The sequence below is a fragment of the Paramormyrops kingsleyae genome, chromosome 10, assembly GCF_048594095.1.
Source record: "Paramormyrops kingsleyae isolate MSU_618 chromosome 10, PKINGS_0.4, whole genome shotgun sequence".
NCBI lineage: Eukaryota > Metazoa > Chordata > Actinopteri > Osteoglossiformes > Mormyridae > Paramormyrops > Paramormyrops kingsleyae.
In genome coordinates this window covers 18,557,655-18,580,351 of record NC_132806.1, presented here as the reverse complement: position 1 = coordinate 18,580,351, position 22,697 = coordinate 18,557,655, and the positions used below count along the sequence as shown (strand labels likewise).

Here is a 22,697-nt window from a genome sequence, read left to right as displayed (position 1 = left end):
TCTGCTGAGATCGTTTTAAATAGATTCCCATCATTTTCTGTCGAGCGCAGTCATAAAGACCCAGGGCTCCCACGGACACTGCTAGCCTTGATTGATTCCCCCTACTGAGATTAATCTCGATAGAACCCAATGGGGAAATGATCTACCGCCTGTTTAGATTCTCGTTTCCCAGGATTTCTGCCCCCCCCCCCCTCCCTCTCCCTCCCTCTCCCCCCAAGCCCACAGGCAAGACGCCAGGCCTTCAGACTGATTCGCTTAACTTAAGTAAGGCAGACTTACATGAGCCATTCCAACCGTTTCCAGTCTACCCATAAAAAAATCTCCACATGCAGAAGGGTGACAGATTTAGTGGCGGTAATCTGCTGATCGCTACGATTTTCTTGTGACAGGTGTGCATTGTGTGACCCTGAAAGGAGATTTAATAACTTGAGTAAATGGTGATATAAAACAGAACGAAACTGCTCTCTCTTAAAGCGCAGTGGTGAAAATATAGGGGGCATGAAATGAGAAATATGATCATTGCTTTAATGTATAGACAGCTGCAGCGGGTGCTGTAAAGGTTCCGGCTCTCGGCTCATTAATACCACCTGTGCAGATCCTCGACAAGCCGGGTTCCTCACACACACAAGCACTCACAGTTCATGCCGGCTGTGACGTCAAAAAAGCTACTTCATCAGGCTGCTCTTTCATTATTGAGCATATGTGGTCATATAATGTAGCAAACAAACTACATTTGTTCTTCTCCTTTGTAGAGAAATAAGTGGATGCCTGCTTGCAGTGACATCGCAATAGAGCTACTGCAAGACACTGTTCCCCTTATTGACTATTTTTAATCATTAGGGCTGGGGGGAAAAAAAATTATAATTGACTAATCCTGTGTTCAGGTGATCAGCTAATCCATTAGAAATAGCGGGTTTAAAGAAAAATGCAAATGCTTTATGTAAAAAGTGTATTTTTAAGTCACAGTTGCAACAAAACATTTACACAGTGTAGAGAATTTCTATTTAAAATGACAAAATGGCATAAAAACAAAGATTCGCCGACTCGACCATACTTAGCTTCATCTGAAGTATATGGTATTTTGGGGGGCTTATTTTGTCACCAAGAGTTCATGGTAAACTGCATTACTGTGACATGACCCAAGCCTAGAAACAACTTTAAAACTGTTCATAAAGAAAGGTTTACTGATTCCACTCTACTGCTTGTCTTTGTGTTTGTTGCAATACATCTGCCCTCGGCTGGTCTGGTGAGATGCACCGGCCGCGATCTTCTGCGTTTACGACAAATATAATATGTACACCGGAGCAGAGGTGGAGATTCAGGTCTAGAGAGCACAAATCCAGACCAAGATTTTGTTTCAACCAACCAGTTGAGTACTCTGTGACTGTGACTCTTTATACTTAACTGGTCTGTGGAAAACTGGAAAATTGCAGTATGAACTATGCTTAACACACCAATATTAACATTGCTAGATGTCATTATGTGCAATTAATGCAGCAAGTTGCAAAAATGTGTCTTCAACTATGTTTACTACTTATTACCAACGTTATTGATTACTTATGGCAACCAGTCCCGAATTTGTTGTTCTCCTGTTGAGGCCAGTTCACAATGGTTGTAAAATCAAAACAGTGTTACTCCGAAGGGCTGTTTTTGTTGTTGTGCATATCAGTGTTTCCCAACCTGCTTCTTGGGGACCCTCAGACAGTCCACGTTTTTGCTCCCTCCCCGCAATACACATTTTTGCTGTTAGTTAAAAACGTTTTGCTGGGAGCAAAACCACAGACTATGCGGGGGACCCTGAGGACGGGTTTGGGAAACACTGATGTATATGATCATATAATGTGACAAGCAAACCATAGCTTTTATTCCCCCAAAGTAATCTCACTTGAAATATCTAATATGGTACTTGGGTTTGTGAAATTCCTGTTCAATTTACACAAAAACATCAAGCAGTATCATTATACACATTTATAACAATTCTTGCAGTCATATTACCCGTGAGCATGCAACATGCAAAAGCAGGGCGGAGCCTGGTTGTTTACAGTCATACTAATGAAATCTTTGTGAAGTGCCATACGTATTCTCAGCTGTCCATCGCACCCGACCAACATACCAATACATGAAGCGTTCTCCAAATCTAATTAATTTGTTGTTGTACATCATATTAGATGCTAGAGTGACAAATGGTATAATGAGTGGCTGTAGAACCTCTAATTAACGGCTGTAATTAGAAATGTAATTATGGGGTGCACTGACTTCTTGCTGATTGATATAACAGGGCTGCAATGAACGTCATATTTAGCATGTGGGCAATGTCAGCCATGTAAGGCCTTCTCATTATCATAAGCAGAGAAAACCTCAAATTTGGACAAACCTAGATGGAAATGCAGATTTAAGCAATGGTAGCTGTAATGACTATCATAATATAACATTCTCTCTTAGTTATGGACTGATATATACGTAGGTATAAAGATTTATAGGCACCCTAAGCCTTGCGATATAGCATTATTGGCACAAACCATATCGTCTGTGTTAAATATTTGCTCTTAACAGAAATTTCTTATTCTTTACTGCTACTGCTATGGCTACCAAATATTGTAAAAGTATATTCAAATAGTACAAAAAACAAAGAATATCACTTTACTTTGTCCTGCTCCTCTGAAACAGAGTATCTAAAGATACAAAAACAATATCACCTAAATGGCCCATTCCCCGAGTTAGACTTCCTTGGGAACAGGTATCTGCTGTATTATACTCAGGTGGAGGGACATACTTGGAGCCATTGTGAATGAGCCAAGAAATAATAAAGACTCATTGTGTTTATTAAAGGACTGTGACACAGCAGGGATTAAATCGAAGTGGCATTTTGTTTGAACAGCCACCCACTAATGTTGCAGATATACCTGGCACACAAGTGCGTCTACAGCAATAAAACACATCTGAAAACTGGCTAAAATGGACCATTCATTGAACACATTGTTTTATGAAGTATATAGAGCTGGTTTCTACAAACATTACGCGACGGGGATTGATAGACTTTAAGAGAGCAAAGCTTTTATTCTGATTTAATGCAGTAAGGTAGGTGATAATGACATTTGTGAGCAAGATGGCTGATTGGCTATGAAACATAAATCACGCTTACTGTTGTTTTCTGGGTGATTAAAGATTAAAGTAAAAAAAAAAAAACACAACAAACATTCTTACCTTGATACCTAACACCTGCTATGTCACTTAAGGCCTCTTTTTACTGCCCTTCTTATAACCGTAATGCTCTTCTTCTCAAAGTGACTGCCACCATTATCATACCTGGCAAATATCAGCAGTTTAATTACAGATAATGCCCACGCCAATCGTTAATGATATGAAAGGGGGGTTTCCTATTAAAGTCACTAAGAATTTTAGCTGAACTTATTAATGAATTCTCACTTTTTCCAAGTATTACTTAAACATTTCACGTGCAATTCAGGAATTCACTGCATTCCCACACATTAATTATATTATTTAGTGTAAAAAAACAAAAACACAGCTTTCTTTCAGTCTACAAAGTAACAAGGATTTCGCCTTTGCACGGCTTGTAACATTGGTTTTTAATTCTAAGCTATTTAAATTATTCTAACTTGGCCAAAAACAAAAGTAAACCCCCTCACAAAATAATAAATAAATAAAAGAACCTAGCTAATAGTTGTTCAGCGGTGATTAATTTTAGCTCACCCATAAATAATGAGGGAGTGAGATTATCTGTAAGCTAAAAAACTTTCCTATTACGTAGCTGTTGTAGAGAAGTGTATAACAGGAAACCTTAAAAACACACATTTACCTCCTCCACTAAAATTTACTGCACTTCATTCATTAAGCTATTACCTCTAACCTCCTATCCAGTACAGGATTATGGCGAACCAGAAAATTGCCCTCAGGAATCGTGGACGGGATTGTCAGCCCAGGGCAGGGCAACTACAAACACAGATGCACAATGGGCAATTCGAAGTCACCAATTCCCTTACCTGCATGTTTTTGCACTGCGGGAGGAAACCTGAGGTGAATGTGTGGTGAACAGGCAGACTCCACATTCACAGGACCCCCGACCCAAGAGGTGTCAGAGGTCACCATGCTGCTCTACTGAACTTCAGACATTTTGTTACTTAATAAAAGAACATAGCAGTAGTTAGCTAAACAATGAGAAAGACTTACTTCAAAATATATACTCATTTTCATCAGCTATTCAAAACTAGAAAAAAATCGACTTGGCAGACATGACACTGGCCTTATATTCGGCTTGTGACAATTTCCCCGCATTTGCATAGAACGATAACACCCATTATTGGAGAACATAATTATTTCCCCAGCTGTGACTGGAATGTCTCCAGCAAATTTCTACGGAAAAAAAAAATGTTTAGGTCCGAAGAATGAAGACTGATGAAATTCGGAGTGTAGATATTTAAAAAGCTCTACTGACTAATGTCATTATATTCAGCAAATGTGATCAAGGACTAGCAGATAGGAATTTCATGAAACGTTCGAAAACTCATGTTTCTTTTATCAAATCAAGGCTGTTCTCCTTCACAGTATTGCGATCTTTGGTGCTTATCTGGTTTTAAGACTTGAAGTGGATACTTGTATTTGAGGATAAGAGTACTGCCTGACATTGTTGCAAGTAGGACTGCATTCGAGGTTTTCCATTTTAAGTCTTCAGAAATACCTGAGAGAATCCTGGGCATTCTTTATCATGTCATATGGGGATTCCATTCCTGGAATGTTTTGAAATTACAGTGGTACCTCAGAACTCGAACTTAATCCGTTCAGAACTCGGGTTCGAATCCTAAAAAGCTCGAGTTCTGATCGAATTTTCCTCATAAGAAATAATCGAAAACCAATTCATTGGTTCCCGGCCACAAAAAAAATTACCGTACACCTAAATATGTTTTTTTTTTTCTTTTAAGCATTTAAACACAAAATGAACAGGATAAAACAAGAAGAGCATTTTTTTCTTAATGCCCCGATCGTCCGCTCCTTTCGTGTGCCACGTCCCCTACTTAACCTTGTGTGGAATCCCCGTGTGATCAGTTGTTGTTGTCAATAATCTTCTGTATTTAGTACGAGTTTTAGTTTGTTTCCCCAGTCCAGTCATTGTAACATCATTGTGTTGTTCTGCCCGTGTTTCCCGATCGCTTGAGTCCTGTCCCTGCTTTCCTGGTCCCGGCTCGGCAGTTCGTGAAAACCCCAAGCCATGCCCCAACATTGCGTCATCACTAGACTATGCCATGCGGTCCATTGTTTATTTTTATTATTACTCTGTATTCGTTAATTTATTCGTAAATCGCAAACTTTTAGATTGTAACATTTGTACCACTATTGCGTAACTTTTTGGTGAGCAATGACTACCAAAATTATATAAAGTACAGTGTATTACCTGATACAGTATTTTCAATAAAAAAGCACTATCACCAACAAACAATGCTATCACAGCGAATGCGAGGCTGAGACTGAAGCGTTACCCTTTGTTTCCGCTGAGAGACGTGCCGCGTGACTCATTTCCCCGCGCGTACAAGTTATCTTAGGTCGGCGTTAACGGTTTGACCTCTGAGATTCAGATAGAGTTCTACGTCATATTTTTTTCAAACTGGTTGGTTCGACTTTTAAGAAATTCGAGTTCTAATGAGTTCGAAAACTGAGGTACCACTGTATAATGAATGAATGTTTCAGTTTTAAATATTCACCAATTAATGTATATTAAAGGATGCTGTCTCGGTAGACAAACTCCGGCATTCATATATGTGCATAAATTGCAGATGAGACACATGCTACAAGCACCACGAAAGTCACGCTCCCCTGACGTGCCCAGACCGTGTGATTCAGCTCCTTGGCGCCGACGAGCGCCTGTGATGGCGCATCTCTACAGGGCTGCGACTCTGGCACGCGACGACAACGACAGATGTGTTGACTGAGGGCGCTGGGTGGCCTGCCAGCCGGCTGGACCCACTTTCTCCATGTGAGGGGGGGGGTCGACCCACGGCAGCATGACGCACTGCCAGACTGGGGTTTTTGTGACCACCAGCGCCTCTGAATTTGCTGAATTCCTGGAACCTGAGGATAAGCATAATGACGCAAATGCTAATTCAATTGATTTGGGATCAGAGTTTTAATTTGACTCAAGTTCACATAAATAACATTAGTTCATATATTATACCATTTTATATATTTCCCCCTTTGATTTACATTCTTTTTTTATGGCTAAAATTCACACAACTATGAAAGCAGAGAGTCATTTACACACAGCTAATTTGAATATGTCATAATAGAGATTGAAACGCAACAGGAGAGGAGAGCATTGGTTTCAACAGCCTTTTTTTCGGGAGGATCAGGAAACACAAACAAATGCATAATTACTATTACTTCCATGACTAACAGTTTACTATAGTTTTAAATGGCATCTGAAAGCTCCTTAGCCTGTAACTCAAAATAAAGCACGACAAACTGTAGAAATCTGATATGTACGAACTCAAAAGTTTTAATAATTTTGAATGTTAGTATAAAACGTTATGAAATGTACAATATGCACTTGGTTTTGAATCAAACTGTCATGCAGTAAGCCAGTAGAGTGTACTGGGACAAATCAGTTCAGAAATTAGCAGTTATGCAAGTTTTTTTTTTTTTTTTTTCCCTTTTTCGTTTTTTCTACATATGCATCATCTTCTGAAACACCAGAAACCATAAACATAATGTGTAAAGGATCCTGTTCTCCTTGGCCATTGTTTTATGGTCCTCTTGTCTGCTGCATGTATACATGACAGCGATGCTGCCTGGCACGCTATGTGCTAGCTAGCTACACGAGCGCATCGTACTCCGACGCCCTTCCCCGATTCTGACTCGGTAATCCGCTGCACCTCCAGCCCGCCCTGCTCTCCAAAGGGGGTGTCGGTGTGCGGTACAGGAGGGCAGTGTGCGGCCAATAGCCCTTCCATGCGTATTCACTAAAGTTAAGGGTGCGGGGCACACACCGGCAAAACATGACGTGTACATCCTGCATGAAAAAAGGTTAAACCTGCCGATACGAGAAAATATCACCGACGTGAGCCTGACCTCCCAGACTCACTGGCAATGATATTTTCCAGCCCTGGTAAAATATATCGAGGAATGACGTGCAACCAAACAGCTGCAATTGCGTTTTTTTTTTTTTTAACTATACATACACCTTGTGTCTACTCTCATACTGAATTTGATTGTCTGATTATTGTGTAGTAAACGCGTCTCATAAAAGCGTCTCACAAAAAGCTGAGACTAAAATATCACGGATACATAAATGGAAAGACAGAGATGGCTTGATGGAGATGATCCCGACATGGACTGAAGACATAATATTGCTGTGGAGGTCTCTTATTTGCAGAAAAGAAGGGAGAGAGGGATTGCAGAATGGCTCGTATGGAAGACAGACCGTTTCAGATCGAGTGGGGAAGGATGAGGATTGATGCGGCAACTGAGAGCCTGTTTTGAAGGGCTGCCCAGCTAATTAGCAGGTTTCAGTGAAGGACAAACAGTGATTATGCCGTACTGGGGATGTCCACTGAGTGGCAGCTCACACTCCACTGGGAAAAAGTGACTGGTGTACGGCAATATCTAAACCAAATGGGAGCACTGGTCTTTGAGTAAATTAAATCAGCATAATGAAGTTGACTAGGAAACATACTGCAGTAGATTGGCAGCAGTTGTACCAGATCATGCTTGTGTTTATGGTACAATCAAATTTTTCATTAAAATAAGGAACTAAGGGGAGGAATAAAAAAAAAAAAACAAACAAAAACATGCATTGATGTCTAGACTCCAAGTTAAACTTTTCTTGTCCACTTTTTTTTTTTTACTCAGTTTAAAAAAGTAGCAGTAACATGATATGCCTTTCTCTACGCAAGATAAATCCTCTATATACTGCTATGCTTGACAAATTCAACCAATTCCCATTGTTTTTTTTTTTTTTGCCTTTTTACACGTTGGGGAAATGAAAGATTTCTGAAAAGTGCATTATAAATACATTAAAATAGACAAATCAAACAGACTTATTCATAAATATCATACATTTTTTGTCTTTAAAATGATCAGTAATTTCTTATTTTACAAGACTTAGTAGTCACATTATGCAAGAAAAAAAAATCATTATCTGTAATCTGAGCTTTTAAAAGCAACAGGTCTCCTTAAACTTAAGCGAAGTAAAGATGGAAAAGGACAATGAAATGAAATGGATGTGGAGCCATTGGGTTGGGGGTTGGGGTTGGGGGTGGGCGAGGTGGGGGTGTCTCAGTGACAGCCCTTCAGGCCAGATACGTAGGGTGATTCCTGAGGCCGACACAGGCCCTCCTGCTGTTCGGGACAGTCCACAAAGTCCGGCACGGGCAGGCCGGACAGGATCATCAGGGACTTGTTCCAAATCATGAACGTGGGCACCACAGGGAGCAAGAAGGAGACGTCAAAGGTGTGCAGGTGCTGCGAGTTCATGGCGTCGTAGAAGGACAGTGCGTTGTTGTCGTAGTCCAGCAGCACGCCCAGACGCCGCAGCTGCAGGCTGGCCTCCACCAGCATCTCCTTACTGTTGTGGCGCACCATGAAGTTGTTGTTGCACCGTGAGAATACCCACGACGAGGAGTTCTTTCCGCTCCACTCGTTCTTCGGGGCTGACTTGTAGGCCACACCCACTGCATACCTGTGGAGGAGAACCACGGCAATGGGAAGAACATTCCCAACAGGCGGTGATGAAGTTCAGCTGCATACCGAGAGCTCGAGAGACATGGGGGGGGGGGGGGCGTTAGATGAGGAGAAAGAGGGGAGCGAGTAAGTATGTCTATCAGCAAAGGCTGAGGAAGTAGTCCACATCACGAGGGATGATTTCAAATGGATAAACAGACAGAAGCAAGGAGATGGGACACAAACTCAGAGGGAGAGAAAGCATTACTTTTCAGCACGGGGCTGAGTACGAGAACAGCGGATGTTACGCTGGGCGCAGAAGCTCTGCAAGGTTTTGCAATACTTTGCACTCTACTGCGCTGCACACAGGCAATGGGTAGCAAAGTGAGCAGGATGTGTGCGTGATCTTCAGGGCAATATGCCATCTATAAATAAACAGACCACCTGGGAGGGCCTCAGAAAGCTTTCCAAATGTTTAAGTGCCCATTTCAAGCAGCGCCGCGATCCGCCCCATAACAGGGTCAATTTTCTGTACTTGGCTTGAATTTGCTCATTTCATGAGAGCAAGGACCAAAGAGTAGCAGGGAACTCTAGCGTAGTTAATATTGCAGCAGCTGCTCTCCTAGATGAACTCCTTCACTGGGCTGTGCATCATCAAAAGATGCTCTTCAGCACCTTTTATCTGAGATTGTATTATCCATTTCCTCTTTGTTCACCTCACTTTTATCTAAAATCACCTAACATTGTTTTCCATCTCGTACATTTGTCGAAATCCCGCTGATCGGTCTTGGGAAAGGAAAGAACAGAGCACAGGCTTTGCAAAGTAGGTCAGAATTGGAAAGCTGTTTATCTCAAAGGGTAAGGATAGGCCATCCGGAATCCCTCCAATCAGAACATGAGGGGCGTGGCTAATATGTGGCTGATTTTCTATTGGCATGACCTGAGCACCAAAATTGCCTTGTAACTGTCAGATTCGGAGATGAGGTACATATGACAGCTCTGCCACCCGGGCTGAGACCCCCAGAGCCTCAAGCAGGTGTCTCAGTAATTGTTGCCCTGTAATCACTGCCATGTCAGACATAAGCTGCTCTTTCCCACGCTGCCAGTTTTCATGCGTCTTCTGCTATGTGATGCAGTCTCACCACTCCGGATGTCCAACGAGTGACTCCCGTTTACAGGCTTTCGATTCATGTTTCTGTGATACAAAAATATGACTGCGGGGCTGAAAAATGTTAATTTTTCGAACACGCCTGTGTTCTCGCCGTCTGCGTTTCCGCACACCTGAAGCAGCCATCGGCTTTGAAATAGCTCATTACACACCTCCTCTGCAGAGCCGGTAGTGGGGATGATGCAACACTTTCATACATTCTTTACAAAGCCGTGCTGAATGCAGAAAATTACTTTGAAATTACTTTTTTTAAAATGAGTTTTAAAGATCGAAGCCCTCCGTTCTCTCACAGAACGAGCTGAGCAGAGCCCCCATTGGTTGTATGGGTGTGTGTGTGTATATATATATATTATACACAGCTCATGATTCACTAAAAATGCCACCTTATTGTTAATATTAATAATTAAATCTGCTGTTTGCACCCATTCCTGTGACAACCAGAGATCTGAATTAGGAATACCAAATTGGACCATGCCGCAGAAAGGATGGATCTTGTAATTCATGTGTTAATTATTTGGTGCAGTAATCTGTGCAAACCTCACAGAATGTGCCTACTCTCATACAGCATGGCTTCCTGTATTAATCTTCCCAAACTGAGGAACAGGAAGCAGCCAGTAGAGTAAAGCTGCATTAGCGCCGTGACACAGAAACAGGACAGACGTGCGAGTGTCGCAGCGGTCGCCAAATGTTCGATGGGTCGATATTTTAGACTTTTGTAGGTCGAGCGCAATCACAACTCCCCCCCCCCCCCCCAACCAAAATCCACAAAGGCGAGGAACCCCTGTTGTCAATATATATCAGGAGAGAACCCCCATCTGAAGAGCCGCCTCCCATTGGTTGGGCAAACATACCGAGTGCCCCCTACCCCCCAGTAAGCAAAATATATGACTTGGCAGCTGCCCAGATGATTTTCCTTGTGAAAGCAGCTCTCACTGTAAATAAGGTCGTGCACCGCTGCTGCAGAGTGTCTGCCCACTGCCCACTGCCCACTGCCCACTGCCCACTGCCCACTGCCCGCACTCACCAGGTAGACGCCCCCACCAGCACCTCCCAGTAGTGGCAGCCGCTGTCAATGAAGACGTTGCCGGCGGCGCCGTAGGAACCCGTGCCGCTGAAGCGCTCCGGCGTGTGGCTCTTCTTCAGGGAGCTCTCATCCTTCTCCATAGTCAGGCAGTCGTTGGAGAGGCGTAGCTTCTTGTGGGCCGTCTTTGGATCCAGCTTGAACGGCTGACCTGTGGCGGGGGGGAGCGGGCAAGGTCAGCACTATTCAGTGTGTGGAGCCCCCCCCCCCAGCTAAACACGCAAGCTGAGGCAGCTTAGGCCGGCTGTGTATGGGGTGATCTCTCACATCGAGCTCCCCCACATCCCGCATGGCCGCCTCCTCTCCTCTGCTCTGTCCCCCCCCCCCAGAGGGAAAAAGAGGCCGAGGACAGCGACAGCATGAGCTAAAAAATCGCCATGAAGGACTGTCTGCTCTGAGGAGAAGGCCTTCCCTGTAGACCTGACATTAAACTCAGCCTCTCCCAATCTCCATTCTGGGCTTACCGAGCAACAATACAGCAGCCCCCCCCCCCCCCCCATCAAATAATCTGCGTTGAAAAGCGTGTGACTGCGTGGGGACATGAGAGGCTCTGGCGGCGTGCTGCAGGAAGTCAATTACAATAATACGCTCAGTGCTTTGAACTGCTTATCGCTGTGAGCGCAGCCTCCTCCACACTCCGCGGTGCGGTCCTGGCTTCCTGGGACCCTGCGGAGGGCACACGGCTATCAGGGCCGGCCGGGAAGCTGCCCACGTCCGGGGCAGTCAGCTGGATGGGTGGTGGGAGGGTGCCATGCCCTGTCTGCAGCCATTATGCCATCACGCTTATGGGACATAAGTACCTGAGAACTTCAGTGCCCCCAGAAAATGATTACGGGGAATCTATTAAAAAAATAATAATAATAAATTCACCAAGAAAATACCCTGGCCAGGTTCAAGGTGACCATTTTAAACCCCTTAGCACATTTACTGACAGGTGGTAAAGATATTTATAGCAAAACCTAATTTAAGTTCACTGCAAGTTGATGAAATTCTTGAATTTGATTCCAAAACAGGCACATGCAGCGGGAACGTGCCCCTCATTTGAGGTTCTAAGCGCTCCGTTCCAACAATCATGCAAAATTTACGGAGGGCGAACTCAACGCCCCCCCCCCCCAAACACCAGCCTCTTGGCACTGTTCCAAAACACCCTTGTACCTCACTTCCTTGTGTTATGAAAGAAGCAATTTCTTTCTGGTAGCACGGATACTATAATTCCCAGTCAGTCTCAGAATTTGCGAGTTTAAATGAGACTACATGACTAATGTCAGAGCTGGCAGGAAGTCACGGCTAAACATCAGTGTTAATGTGAGTACAGGCTTTGGGCAGCTTTGTCACGGTTCTGAAGTTTTGTGGCGAACTCGAGACGGCAGGTGGATGCTGCTTGAATCACTGAGCACTCTCGTCTTGGTTTTGTGGTCAGCAGGTTCAACACCCGCGTGCTCCTGACAACATGCTCTCTATCACAGCCCAGCAGGAAAATGTCAATGCAACGACGGGGTCTCAAGCAAAGTTCAGGGACCGGCCAAGAAGCTCGCACCCACTAGCCAAAAATGTTAAGAAAACCAACTGGACTTTTGCTCTCTTTATTGAGTATTAGAATGCACAGACTGGCTCTCTCTCTCAAGACACAGTCAGTCCACTATGCTCTCCCAGTGCCCCCAAGCATACAGACGCTTAAACTAAAACCAGCCAAGAGCATTCAAAACACATCCTCATCCCTACATGAACAGACCAATCACATGCAAAAATTCCCACACACTTGACATGACATAGAAGCCATCTTGACTGAAAAATATTGAGTTGCCACTCAATGAATGAATGAGTAAAAACGCTCGGACTGAGGATACCCTTAAACTTATCTTTCAGTTAACCCTGCCCATTATCTTTCCAGCTCACCCAACAGTCACGGAGTGAAGGGGTTTCCCTCTTAACAGCGTGCATGTAATATTCCGTTAATCAATACATTATATTTATTCTGCTCATATGCATACACTTTTGTTATTAAGCAGAAAATTACACGCTGTAGATAATCTCCCACGAGGCCGTTCATCCTAAGTTCCCCAGCAGGAGCTCTGGGGCTTGTTTCTGCCTGATTACCTGGTGGGGGTTAGGGACACTCTCTCGATGGCACGTTTTTGTACGAGTGTCTCCCCTGAAGGTCGCGGACTACGGCGTGACAATCCCACTGGCTGCAGTCAGTGCAGTGCCAGTTCAGCCACTGATCAAACGTGAGCTTCTGTGCAAGTGTATAGCACCAGTCAAAGGTCTGTACACACCTGATGAGAATCATTTGTTTTTTAACAAGATAATGAGCATAAGCGAACCTCGAGGTTATGTAGCTACTTAGCATTACCTTGTGAATAAGGAAAGAGATGGAGTGCTATGACAGATGACCTGCCCCCCACAACCCCCCCCCCCCCACCTAAACCCTACAGAGCTGCTTTGGGATGAGTTGGATCAAAGAGTAAGAGCAAGGTAGCCAACTTGTGCCCAGGACTTGAGGAAAGTTCACAGGACTGTTGGAGGAGCATTCCAGGTGGCTACATCAGAAAGCTGGTTGAAAGAATGCCAAGAGTCTGCAATGCTGCCATTGAAGCAAAAGGGGGCTATTTTGAAGAGGTAAAAATTTGAGAAAATTAAAAGGTGAATAACAGCTGAAATAGAAACAAATGCATCAAAAGCAGGTGTGTTCAGACTTTTAACTGGTACTGCACACTAAATGCATGTGCGTCACATGGTTTTGTGCCAGCTGGTGCACTATGGACCAGCGAATTCCCAGAGGAACATACAAGAGGGAAAGTTTAAAATTACATACAATTAAGCCACCAATTGGTCTCCCTCCCCCACTGCGCTTAAATATACTGTCGTGCTGGGTGTGATGAGGGTAAAGAGGTTCAATATCCCCTTCTGTGGCCAGCCACCTCTTCCTTGCCTTCCTCCATCATGATTAATTCATCTTAATCTAATAACCCTTCACCACACCAAATCCATCATCTGACGGGTTCTGCAATTGCAGGCCATATGTCCCGGGTCTGACCAGGTATCACGGTCAATTTACTGACAGAATCGAAGAGCAGTAGGCAAATATGCCATATGGGCCATCAAAAATGAAATTAATTCCTGTGTCTTTATCTCTCCCTCTCTGAAACAGAATCGTGTGATTTCATGCTGGAGTAATCAGAGAACTCAATGACAGCTGCACTGCTCTAGGGCTCCATAGCTGAGAATTGGAGCAAAAGTCACCTATACCTTGGGGACTGACAAACGGACAAATGGCATGTCACTGCAGGTGGGGGGGGGGGGGGGGGAAGATATGTTGTAGCTGCCCCCATGGGTCAGAGTGGGGATCATGAGAGCCCAGGTCCCAAGAAGAGGTCAGATCTTCACCTGCCTCCTCAATGCTCTGAAACAGAAGCTCCGCACTCCAGCTCCATCCGTGCCCCAAAGTGACCGTGAGACACTGGATTCTATTTGTGCCACACTGCAACTCTGCTATTAGCTGAAGGATCTCTTTGAAGGATACATGCTTCCGCATTACATACAAAATGGTTTATCATCTACACTAGGTGCCACACGATTATGCAAAAGGGTTTGTGAGTTCATGATGCATGTTCATGATTAAGTCTTACTTTGCCAGGATGTTGATGACAGTTATTGGCGTCATCTGTGAGAACTTCATTGATTGCTGCACCTGAGTAGACTGAATACATTTGTAACACTTTGCCTTCTCACACAGAAATCATAGATGTAAAACATCAATTTTTCCTACTTAATGTTTCTTCCATCTGTCTAGTATTAAAACCAAAGTGAAGAATCTCTGTGTATTGCTCATATGGTTTACAATCAGTGTTTACAGACAAGGTGCATTTTTGTTTGATCAGTCCTCGTGCAGGGGACAGGTGTAACGCCCATTATTTAAAATTTAAACAAACCTGTAGTACAATGTAGTGAATTCTTTGTAACATTATTTAGTCATTTTTGTTTTAGTGGACCAAACCTACTTTGAAAATCAATCTGAGTGGAGTATTCTTCTAGGATATTATAGGTATATTACTGGTTAACTAGATATTTACAGATTAAAAAAAAAAAACTTTACATAACAGCCTGTTTAAAATACACAATGTAAAAATAATTACTGAATACAAGAGCGAAGTAATTTTTCTGGACTAGGTTGTGTCTGATGTGTTTTCAAAGCGAGTACAATTGCAACACCGTGTTACTGCGGTCTCCCACTGACCACCTTGCATGTTTGTCTGAAATTCTCAAAATCGCTACATGCTGCTACCTTTCAAAACTCAGCTTGAAGTAGAGGAAACGCTGATTATGACAGCTAACATGTTTAACCACACTTTGGGTATGATCAACGGGTCTTTCATAAGGAAAACAAGGTCAAAATGTGAAAAACTAATCCATAATAAAGACTTGTGCAATATCTTCAAACTGGAGCTGTGGATCTTGTTCAAAATCTGTGCACTTAGAGGGGATGAAGCCTTATTTGCACAGTTGTGATATGGCACGTCCACATTTTCTTTGCAAAGGAAACATTTAATGTTACAATCATCTCAGTGTTACAGCCATATGTATTTTTTCCCCACAATCGTGTTGTGCTATGATATTAAAGCAGGGTGTGTAAATTTCTTAAAAATGACTGTTCACGTGATGCAGAAAACAGTAATTAAGAACATGAGCAATGGAAAAATCAACACTTGAAATTGCTAAGATGAATGGCAGAGACCACTGGGCTATAAAGAAACATCTAGCAGAATAAAATGCAAATAGATAATGGCACGATAAGGGGAAAATGATGGTTGTTTTGCATGGTAAATTCTTCCTCATTAAGCAAGTTCTAACAAAAAAGCCTTTAGCCAATAGCAAAGAGAGATTTAACAAGGCTTATGCTGCTACTCTGTCACCCTGGAAAATCTCTAAGTCTGATTTGACCTACAGTTAAAGAGTAAAGTATGTAGAATGGGCCCAGAAATATTTCGAAGTTGTATTGTTCACGGACTGACTTGACAGACAGACCTCATCCTCTGAGACGGAGGTGGTGATGTGATGTTCTGGGCTGGAATAACTCGTGTCCAGCTGATTGGTCATTGGCAAAATCCAGCAGGTGTGAATTTGAGTGCAAATGCTTATATTAAATTTCTGAAAAGCAACTTTGTGCCATGATGGACAAGTAATCCTTTGGCATTAAAATAAAACATGATATTTATGCATAACAATGCTCCATCCACATGCTGCCAAGAAAACAGAAGAGTACTTAATGAAATTGGGCTTCAAACATGACCATGATAGAGCAGCCAGCATCTTCACCCAAGCTGAATCCCACAGAGTACCTATGAAGCCTCATCATCAAGCAACAAATTTATGGTTCTGGATATTTTCTTCAAAGGATGAACTGTGCAATGTTATTTCAACATAAGCAAGCAGTATGCCACCTGCATAAATTCAGAATCTAACCAAGTTAGTGGATCAAAACTCATTTTTGTCAAATCTGGAACAAACAAACAAGGGCGACTATAAAAGAATCATTAAAACACCTTTGTTGTCAGTTGTAAATAAACACTCTTACAAGTTTCTGTGTTTCTGTAACAGCCACCTTCATAAAACTAATTTTGTCATTGTTAATACGTAGATTTGCATAACAGCATGGGGAAAAAGTGCATATTTTGGTAGATCATGAAAATCTCTCCAAATATTGCATAACATGTGGCATGCTTTGGACCACCTATTTCTACATAAATTATGAATATTTGCTAGTAGTGAAATATTTCACTACTGTATACTCATAAATATTTGACATTTAGGATAATTAATGTTTTATATAATGTATATTAGGTGATCAGGTTTTCTTTAAGTACATACAAAAGTACTATTTTATACAGAAAATTCAGAATTATAGCAAGACTTTCAATCTGCAGCTGGCAAACTAAGGAAACAGGAATGGCTGTTGCTAAAAGAGAAGCTATTGAACTGAAGATCTGCAGGGCAAGGACTTCTGAACCTTCTAAAGGGGAGTGAACCCATTGAAGCGAGACTGCAGACACCCCGACGGTGAGAGAAGCGGGTGTCAGGGCAGCGAGGAGATCGCGTAAGGCTTTCACCCCTGGCCGGTTCCATAATGCAGATTTGCCAGTGTGTGGCTGCTCTCCACTGGATCCAGCTAGTCGGGTTTCACCCCTACACCCAGTAATCCGCTTTACCTCCCATTGTCTGCTAAAAAAGAGCACCAGGCAACAGGCCTCGAGTTTAAAGGACCGGATACTGCTGCCTTTTAGGGGGTGTCCACCAAACACCACCCGCCTACCAAGCCTGGGAAGCACGCTTAGCTTTATTCATCTATTTGATTCTTTCTTCCAAAGCGACCTACAGTATAGGGGTTACAATTTATAACTGCTTCCTGGGACTCAAACCAACAACCTTTGAGTTAGCGCAATTCCTTACCAGTTGAGCTACAGGAGTGAAACCTACATCTGTCCGGCCTACATGCTACACCAGACGGCGGGTTCGACGAAGGGACCACTCACTGTTGGTCTTGAGCCGTGCCGGCTCGCTGTTGCGGCTGCCCGCTTGGTTGATGGCCTTGACGAAGAAGACGTAGCGGGTTCCGCTCTGCAGCCCGTGCACCGTGTAGTGGTTCTGCTTGATGTTGGGCACGATCATCCAGCTGTCCACCGAGTTATACAGACCTGGGGACGGATGGACAGAAGTCAGGGTGAGACAGGAGCTGCTCTGGCTTCCTCTGTTATCTTCCTCTTTCGCAGGAAGGTGAAAACCAGAGGCAGAGTCATCCGACGTGGAGCACAGTCACTGCCGTGGGCAAGTTCATCTGATAACTTGGAACAACCCGTCGAGATAAAAATTTCAAAACTGGCGTCTGCTGGAATCTCCGGCTCTCAAGGGACCACGGCTCCTTGTACAGCAGCTGTGGGTATCAGGAGTTCTATAACGGGATAGGCAGAGCTTACAGCAGCAGATATTATATAATGTGGTAATCACAGAGTCGTGCGTAGCAGACTGAATCCTGCCTGGGTTGTGTACAAAACCAGCGAGTGCCTGAAGACCTCGGTAAATATGCTTCTACGCTTCTAAAACTTATAGTGTCTCCAATAGCAACAGGCCTGATGAGGAGCATAACCCCAAATATGCTTGCTGGCTGAACCATGAAGGATTTGCACAAAATTGTGGGATGGACTACCTCTGTATGGGGTGACAGTCATCCTCACCGCTGGAGCAGTAAGAGATATTAATGGCAGCGGGAATGGAAACCAGGTTAAGGTTTAAAATAAAATGTGTCAGCAGTACTTAGGCCGGTCCGGTCTCCAAGCCACACCTCAAGGACACTTCATCCATTAATGAAACACCAACCATGACAGTATTCAGACACGATTCAGGCAGTGACCAACTTCGGCCACGTTGTTACTTTTGCTGGCAAAGAAAAATAAAAAATACACAACAACAAAGAAACAAGAAAAGATGTATAAAGGACTTTAATGTCTCTTTCGGCATCAACAGTTACTGAATTATTGAGTAGCAAGACAGCAACATGTACAAGTAAAAATCTGAGTGCCTGCCCGTGAATATAAATAGCGGCGGGGGGGTATATATCGCAAGGCAGAAAGGGAACCTCGAGTGCATTTTAAATATTAAAACTAATTTCAAATTGAAGATAAACTGTGGCTGTGCGCTTTGGAGGAATTGTAGGGGAATGTATTCAAATTTTACAGAGGCGACAACCCAGAACCATGAAGGGAAACTGTTTTGTTTTTTTTACAGAAAGATATTCAGTAACCCATCAGACCACTAATGGTTTAACAGGTATTGGGACGGCATGGCTCTGTGCTGGATAACAGCATGGTCATAGATACTGTTTTATTCCTACTTGTTTACGGCTGGAAGGTGATTGGATGGTTGAGATGCCCCTGGTGCCTCTGGGATCAACGTCTGAGTGAGATAATGGGGAAGAGGGAGCGGCAAAGGCTCCTGAGAGGCGCGAGAGAGCCCGTCAGAGCTCGCCTACACCACTGACACGACAGCGAACCCGACCACGTCGATAATGGGCATTGTGGGTACACAGGATCAATTGTCTAATCACTGAATGTAATATCGATCGCGATTAAGAAGGCTTAGCCTTTTTTTTAAACTGTATATTCAAAGAGGACGGGAGAGCTTGAATATTTAAAGAAGGACAATACGAGAGGTGAAATAAAATGCGAGGAATTAAGAGAAATTAACCAAACCGCAAGAGTGCGTAGGATCATCAAAAGATGGATTACAGGGGTGCACAAAGAAATCATGTCAAAGGCCATGAGCTTGTTGAATCAAGCGGCACATTTTCATGGTGAGATTCAACTCAAAGTTCCCAAAAGCAACCCTAATGTTCTCCTGGGCACAGAAATAAGCAGCATCTGCCGTGTGGACAGATGCTTGGGTCAAGGGAGAGCGGCTGCCACTTTGACTCTACCGAAAATCGTCCTGAAAAATGCAGCAGAAAGCAGAGCTCTCTGGCGCCTCCAGGTGTCAGGATTGCTCATGGCGCTCTCCTGTTCTTTTAATTAGCCCCAGAGGATGGTCGTGTCTGTGCAAGCCAACTGTTTAATTGGACACATTTGATCCAAAAGTCAGCATGGGCCAAAACCCGTATCAGAATTTTATTGAGCTATACGAGTCACTGACTACACATTCGCAGGGCGCTTTTAAAACAGACGACTTTTAATATCCAAGATCAATCGTTTTCACAAAACAGTAGGAACTTTCAAAGTCAGAGAATGCATTTGTAGGTCTTGCTGGGACGCATATCCAGCCCAGGCTCTGATGATGTCATGCTGCTTCCAAACAGGTATTTTTCGCATCCGCTGCATTCAGCTGCCTTTTCTCCTGAAAGAAGAACTCGGCTCTGTGGGCTTGTGGATGCAAAGAAACTGGTATACATGCCCCCCCCCCCCGCACCCCTGGGAGAGGAAAGATATGCCGCAGATAACTTACTAGTGAGAAGCGTTTAAGTGATTCTGTCCAAAGAGCAATAGCAGAAACTCAGCAGTGGGGATAAATGTGTCTCTCTCCTGCGCTGCTTCACCTCCCTTGAGGGCCCGACATGCCATTACTGCTATGCGCCGGGGCCCCCGGCTACGTCGGCCCCGCAGCGGCTCTGCCAGCACGATATCGGACCTGGTGGTGCCGCACTGAGAAAGCCAGTGAGGAATTGGGGGGGGGGGGGATCGCTTTTCATCCAGGAGAAACTCTAATCCGCCATTGTCCTGCCAGGAGAGCTAATTTTTTTTCTCCCCAGAAAAACACAGCCCCCCAACTCCAAGTCCAGGACGGACATACCAACCATTCTGACACGTTCTGATAAAGAGATGCATAAAATATGAAATATGAAAGGCTAATACTCTAAACTTTCAGTGTTGGTTCGCTGGAGCGATTTAGAAGGAAGTCTAAAATGCCATGGTACTATTTTGTGACCTTGTACTAACAGAAAGACAACTATAGTTGTGCCCCCCTCCCCAGAATAGAACAAAACGCTAACAGTATTAGTATTCTAGATATTACTGAATGGTATGGACAAGCCTTTCACAAACATAAGCTTGCTATTATCATTGGCTTCACATTCACAGTGACTCACAATAGTACTGCAAAGTTCATCACTGCTTCTTTTATAGCTGCCCATTGTTTGACAGAAATAAAGGTACATTGACCCCAACTGCAAAGGTAGCTAAATAACAGGCGTAACCGACACCATCCGGTTGAACATCGAGTTTAAGTGCTTCGCCTGGTTCCCCTTTCAATGACACGCTGAGGTTGTGCTGGTTTCAGGTTTCCACAAAGTCTAGGTGCACTCAGTCTATGTGGCCTCTGAAAGTACTTCCCAAAAGTCCACAAACATGATCTGCAAATGGTTTCCATGTATGCGGATACGTAATCAAAGGGATTCCTTTACGATACTAACTTACAGCTTCCACAGCAGCTACTGTATAGATAGTGGCTGCGTGCATGCAAACTGTTTGCCTGCATTACAGTGTGTGCAGCATCCCTCTCCCAGAATCCTCAGCGAGAGTCACTCACTGATGAAGTTGGCCTGGCCCGTGTAGATGGTGTATTGCAGCTCGTAGGAGATGACGCTGAACTCATCCTCGGAAGACCAGTGTACAGTGATGGTGTCGTGAGAGGCTGTGCAGAGCTCGTCCCGTATGGCAGGGGGGTTCGGAGCTGCTCCGTGATGGATTGTGGGGGGAGAGAGATAATTAGTCAAGGCTGGACAGCAAGTGGGCAGAGGTTTGCTTCAAATTAATTCATGAGACAGACACCTTCCTTTGAATAAATTTGCATTTTTTTTGCAGGAAAGCAAATGCCTCTGTCAGCATCTAAGCAAATTTCCCAAGGTAATACACGCATGCTCTTTAAAATAAATTACATTACTACAAATACTCCCTGCCTAATCAATATCTGTGTTCATTAAATTGCAAATTGTATCTTAAATCTCACGTTAAAAAGTCATGCAGACACCCTCACCTGTTAAGTAATCCAGGCCCTCCAGAATCTTCTTCTCCCTGGAGAAATCCAGAGCAAAAGTGTCGAAGGCGTCATTGAGGTTGACGTCTGGGATCAAGACCTGGGAAGATGCCGTTGCCATCGCGACCCTAAAAGAGGCCACAAAGTGAGGATTGTAGAAGCGGATGGACAAAGGAAGCCTGGGTCTGGCATTCACTCTCTCCAAAATCTAAGCAGTCCAGCTTCAGCTTAGCTTCAGCAAAGTTCGAGCCAGGACATCGGTTCCATTTCTCTTTGGCTCCACAGGATTCGGACGCAGAGGAACACAGACGGCAGGGGTGACGCGCGCTGACCTCTCGGCGACGCTCCTGGCGGTCTGCAGGAAGCGGGCGTGGTCGTTCTCCTTCAGGCTGTGCTCGGCCTGTGTTATCAGGGCGCTGGAGCGCTCCAGGCTTTGCCGGCAGTTGGCGATCTGCTGTGCCAGCTTGCGCAGTTTCATCACCTAGAAGCAGACAGCGGAGCAGGATTCAAGGGGAGGTAGGAGATCTGGAAGAGGATGGAGGAGCCCAAGGTCTGGATGGTGGGGGAAGGCTGGCAATCATTAGCACAAGCAGAAGGGGGCGTCAGGATACAGACCAGCAGTAAAACCATGACACTAGATGCATGTGGTTTTGGGGTGGGGGAGGGGTTCAGCTCCAAATACAGCCCTCCCAGATTTTAATCAAAGAGCAACAAACTTGAAAAAGTGCCATTTTCTCAAAATTCTCTTTAGAGCTATATTACATTTGTAGCATATACGCACGACGCATCTCAATTCAGAGGACAATCTGATCTGATTTTCTTTTCAGCTGACCTCCTGCGAGCTGTTTTCATGTCGATAATGGAAGTGCAAACTTCCCAACGCTGATCTTAAGACAGCAATGAAAAGCAGCAACATGAATTAATCTCAGACCAAATCTCAGGGGAATAAAGAAGCATGCAGCCAAACTATCTGCCTTACATGTTCTACTCAAGCATTAGTGAAGAATCACTTAAGTACATTTTCCATGTTATGTTGCAGTTTCAGACTTGTCTTAGGAATTTATGGTCCTGTTGATTAATCATCTGCAATCCATAAACCGAAGATGACACGGGGATTTGTAAAGACGATTTTCTTTAGGGACTAAATTAAAGGGTTGATAGCTAATCTAGTTATATCCATTTTATTTTCTAAAGAAAATCAGAGATGTCTCACGCTACTCATACCAAAACCGACGCATTTTGCAGATATATTCATTCCAGCTGATT

General features: G+C 43.9%; 1 protein-coding gene across 5 annotated transcripts in view; it reads right to left on the bottom strand.

The window, feature by feature from the left end:
* Positions 1–6,117: 6,117 nt before the first annotated feature.
* mid2 (midline 2) overlaps positions 6,118–22,697 on the bottom strand; it is a 108,975-nt gene continuing 92,395 nt past the window's right edge. For all 5 annotated transcript variants that reach the window (XM_023830551.2, XM_023830553.2, XM_023830552.2 and 2 more), the window contains 6 exons: positions 21,764–21,912; positions 21,432–21,559; positions 20,985–21,128; positions 17,447–17,608; positions 10,860–11,067; positions 6,118–8,686 (listed from right to left, as the gene is read on the bottom strand). In XM_023830551.2, coding sequence (XP_023686319.1) covers positions 8,284–8,686; positions 10,860–11,067; positions 17,447–17,608; positions 20,985–21,128; positions 21,432–21,559; positions 21,764–21,912 — 1,194 coding nt within the window. In that variant the 3' untranslated portion in view covers positions 6,118–8,283. The remainder of the gene's footprint in view (positions 8,687–10,859; positions 11,068–17,446; positions 17,609–20,984; positions 21,129–21,431; positions 21,560–21,763; positions 21,913–22,697) is intronic.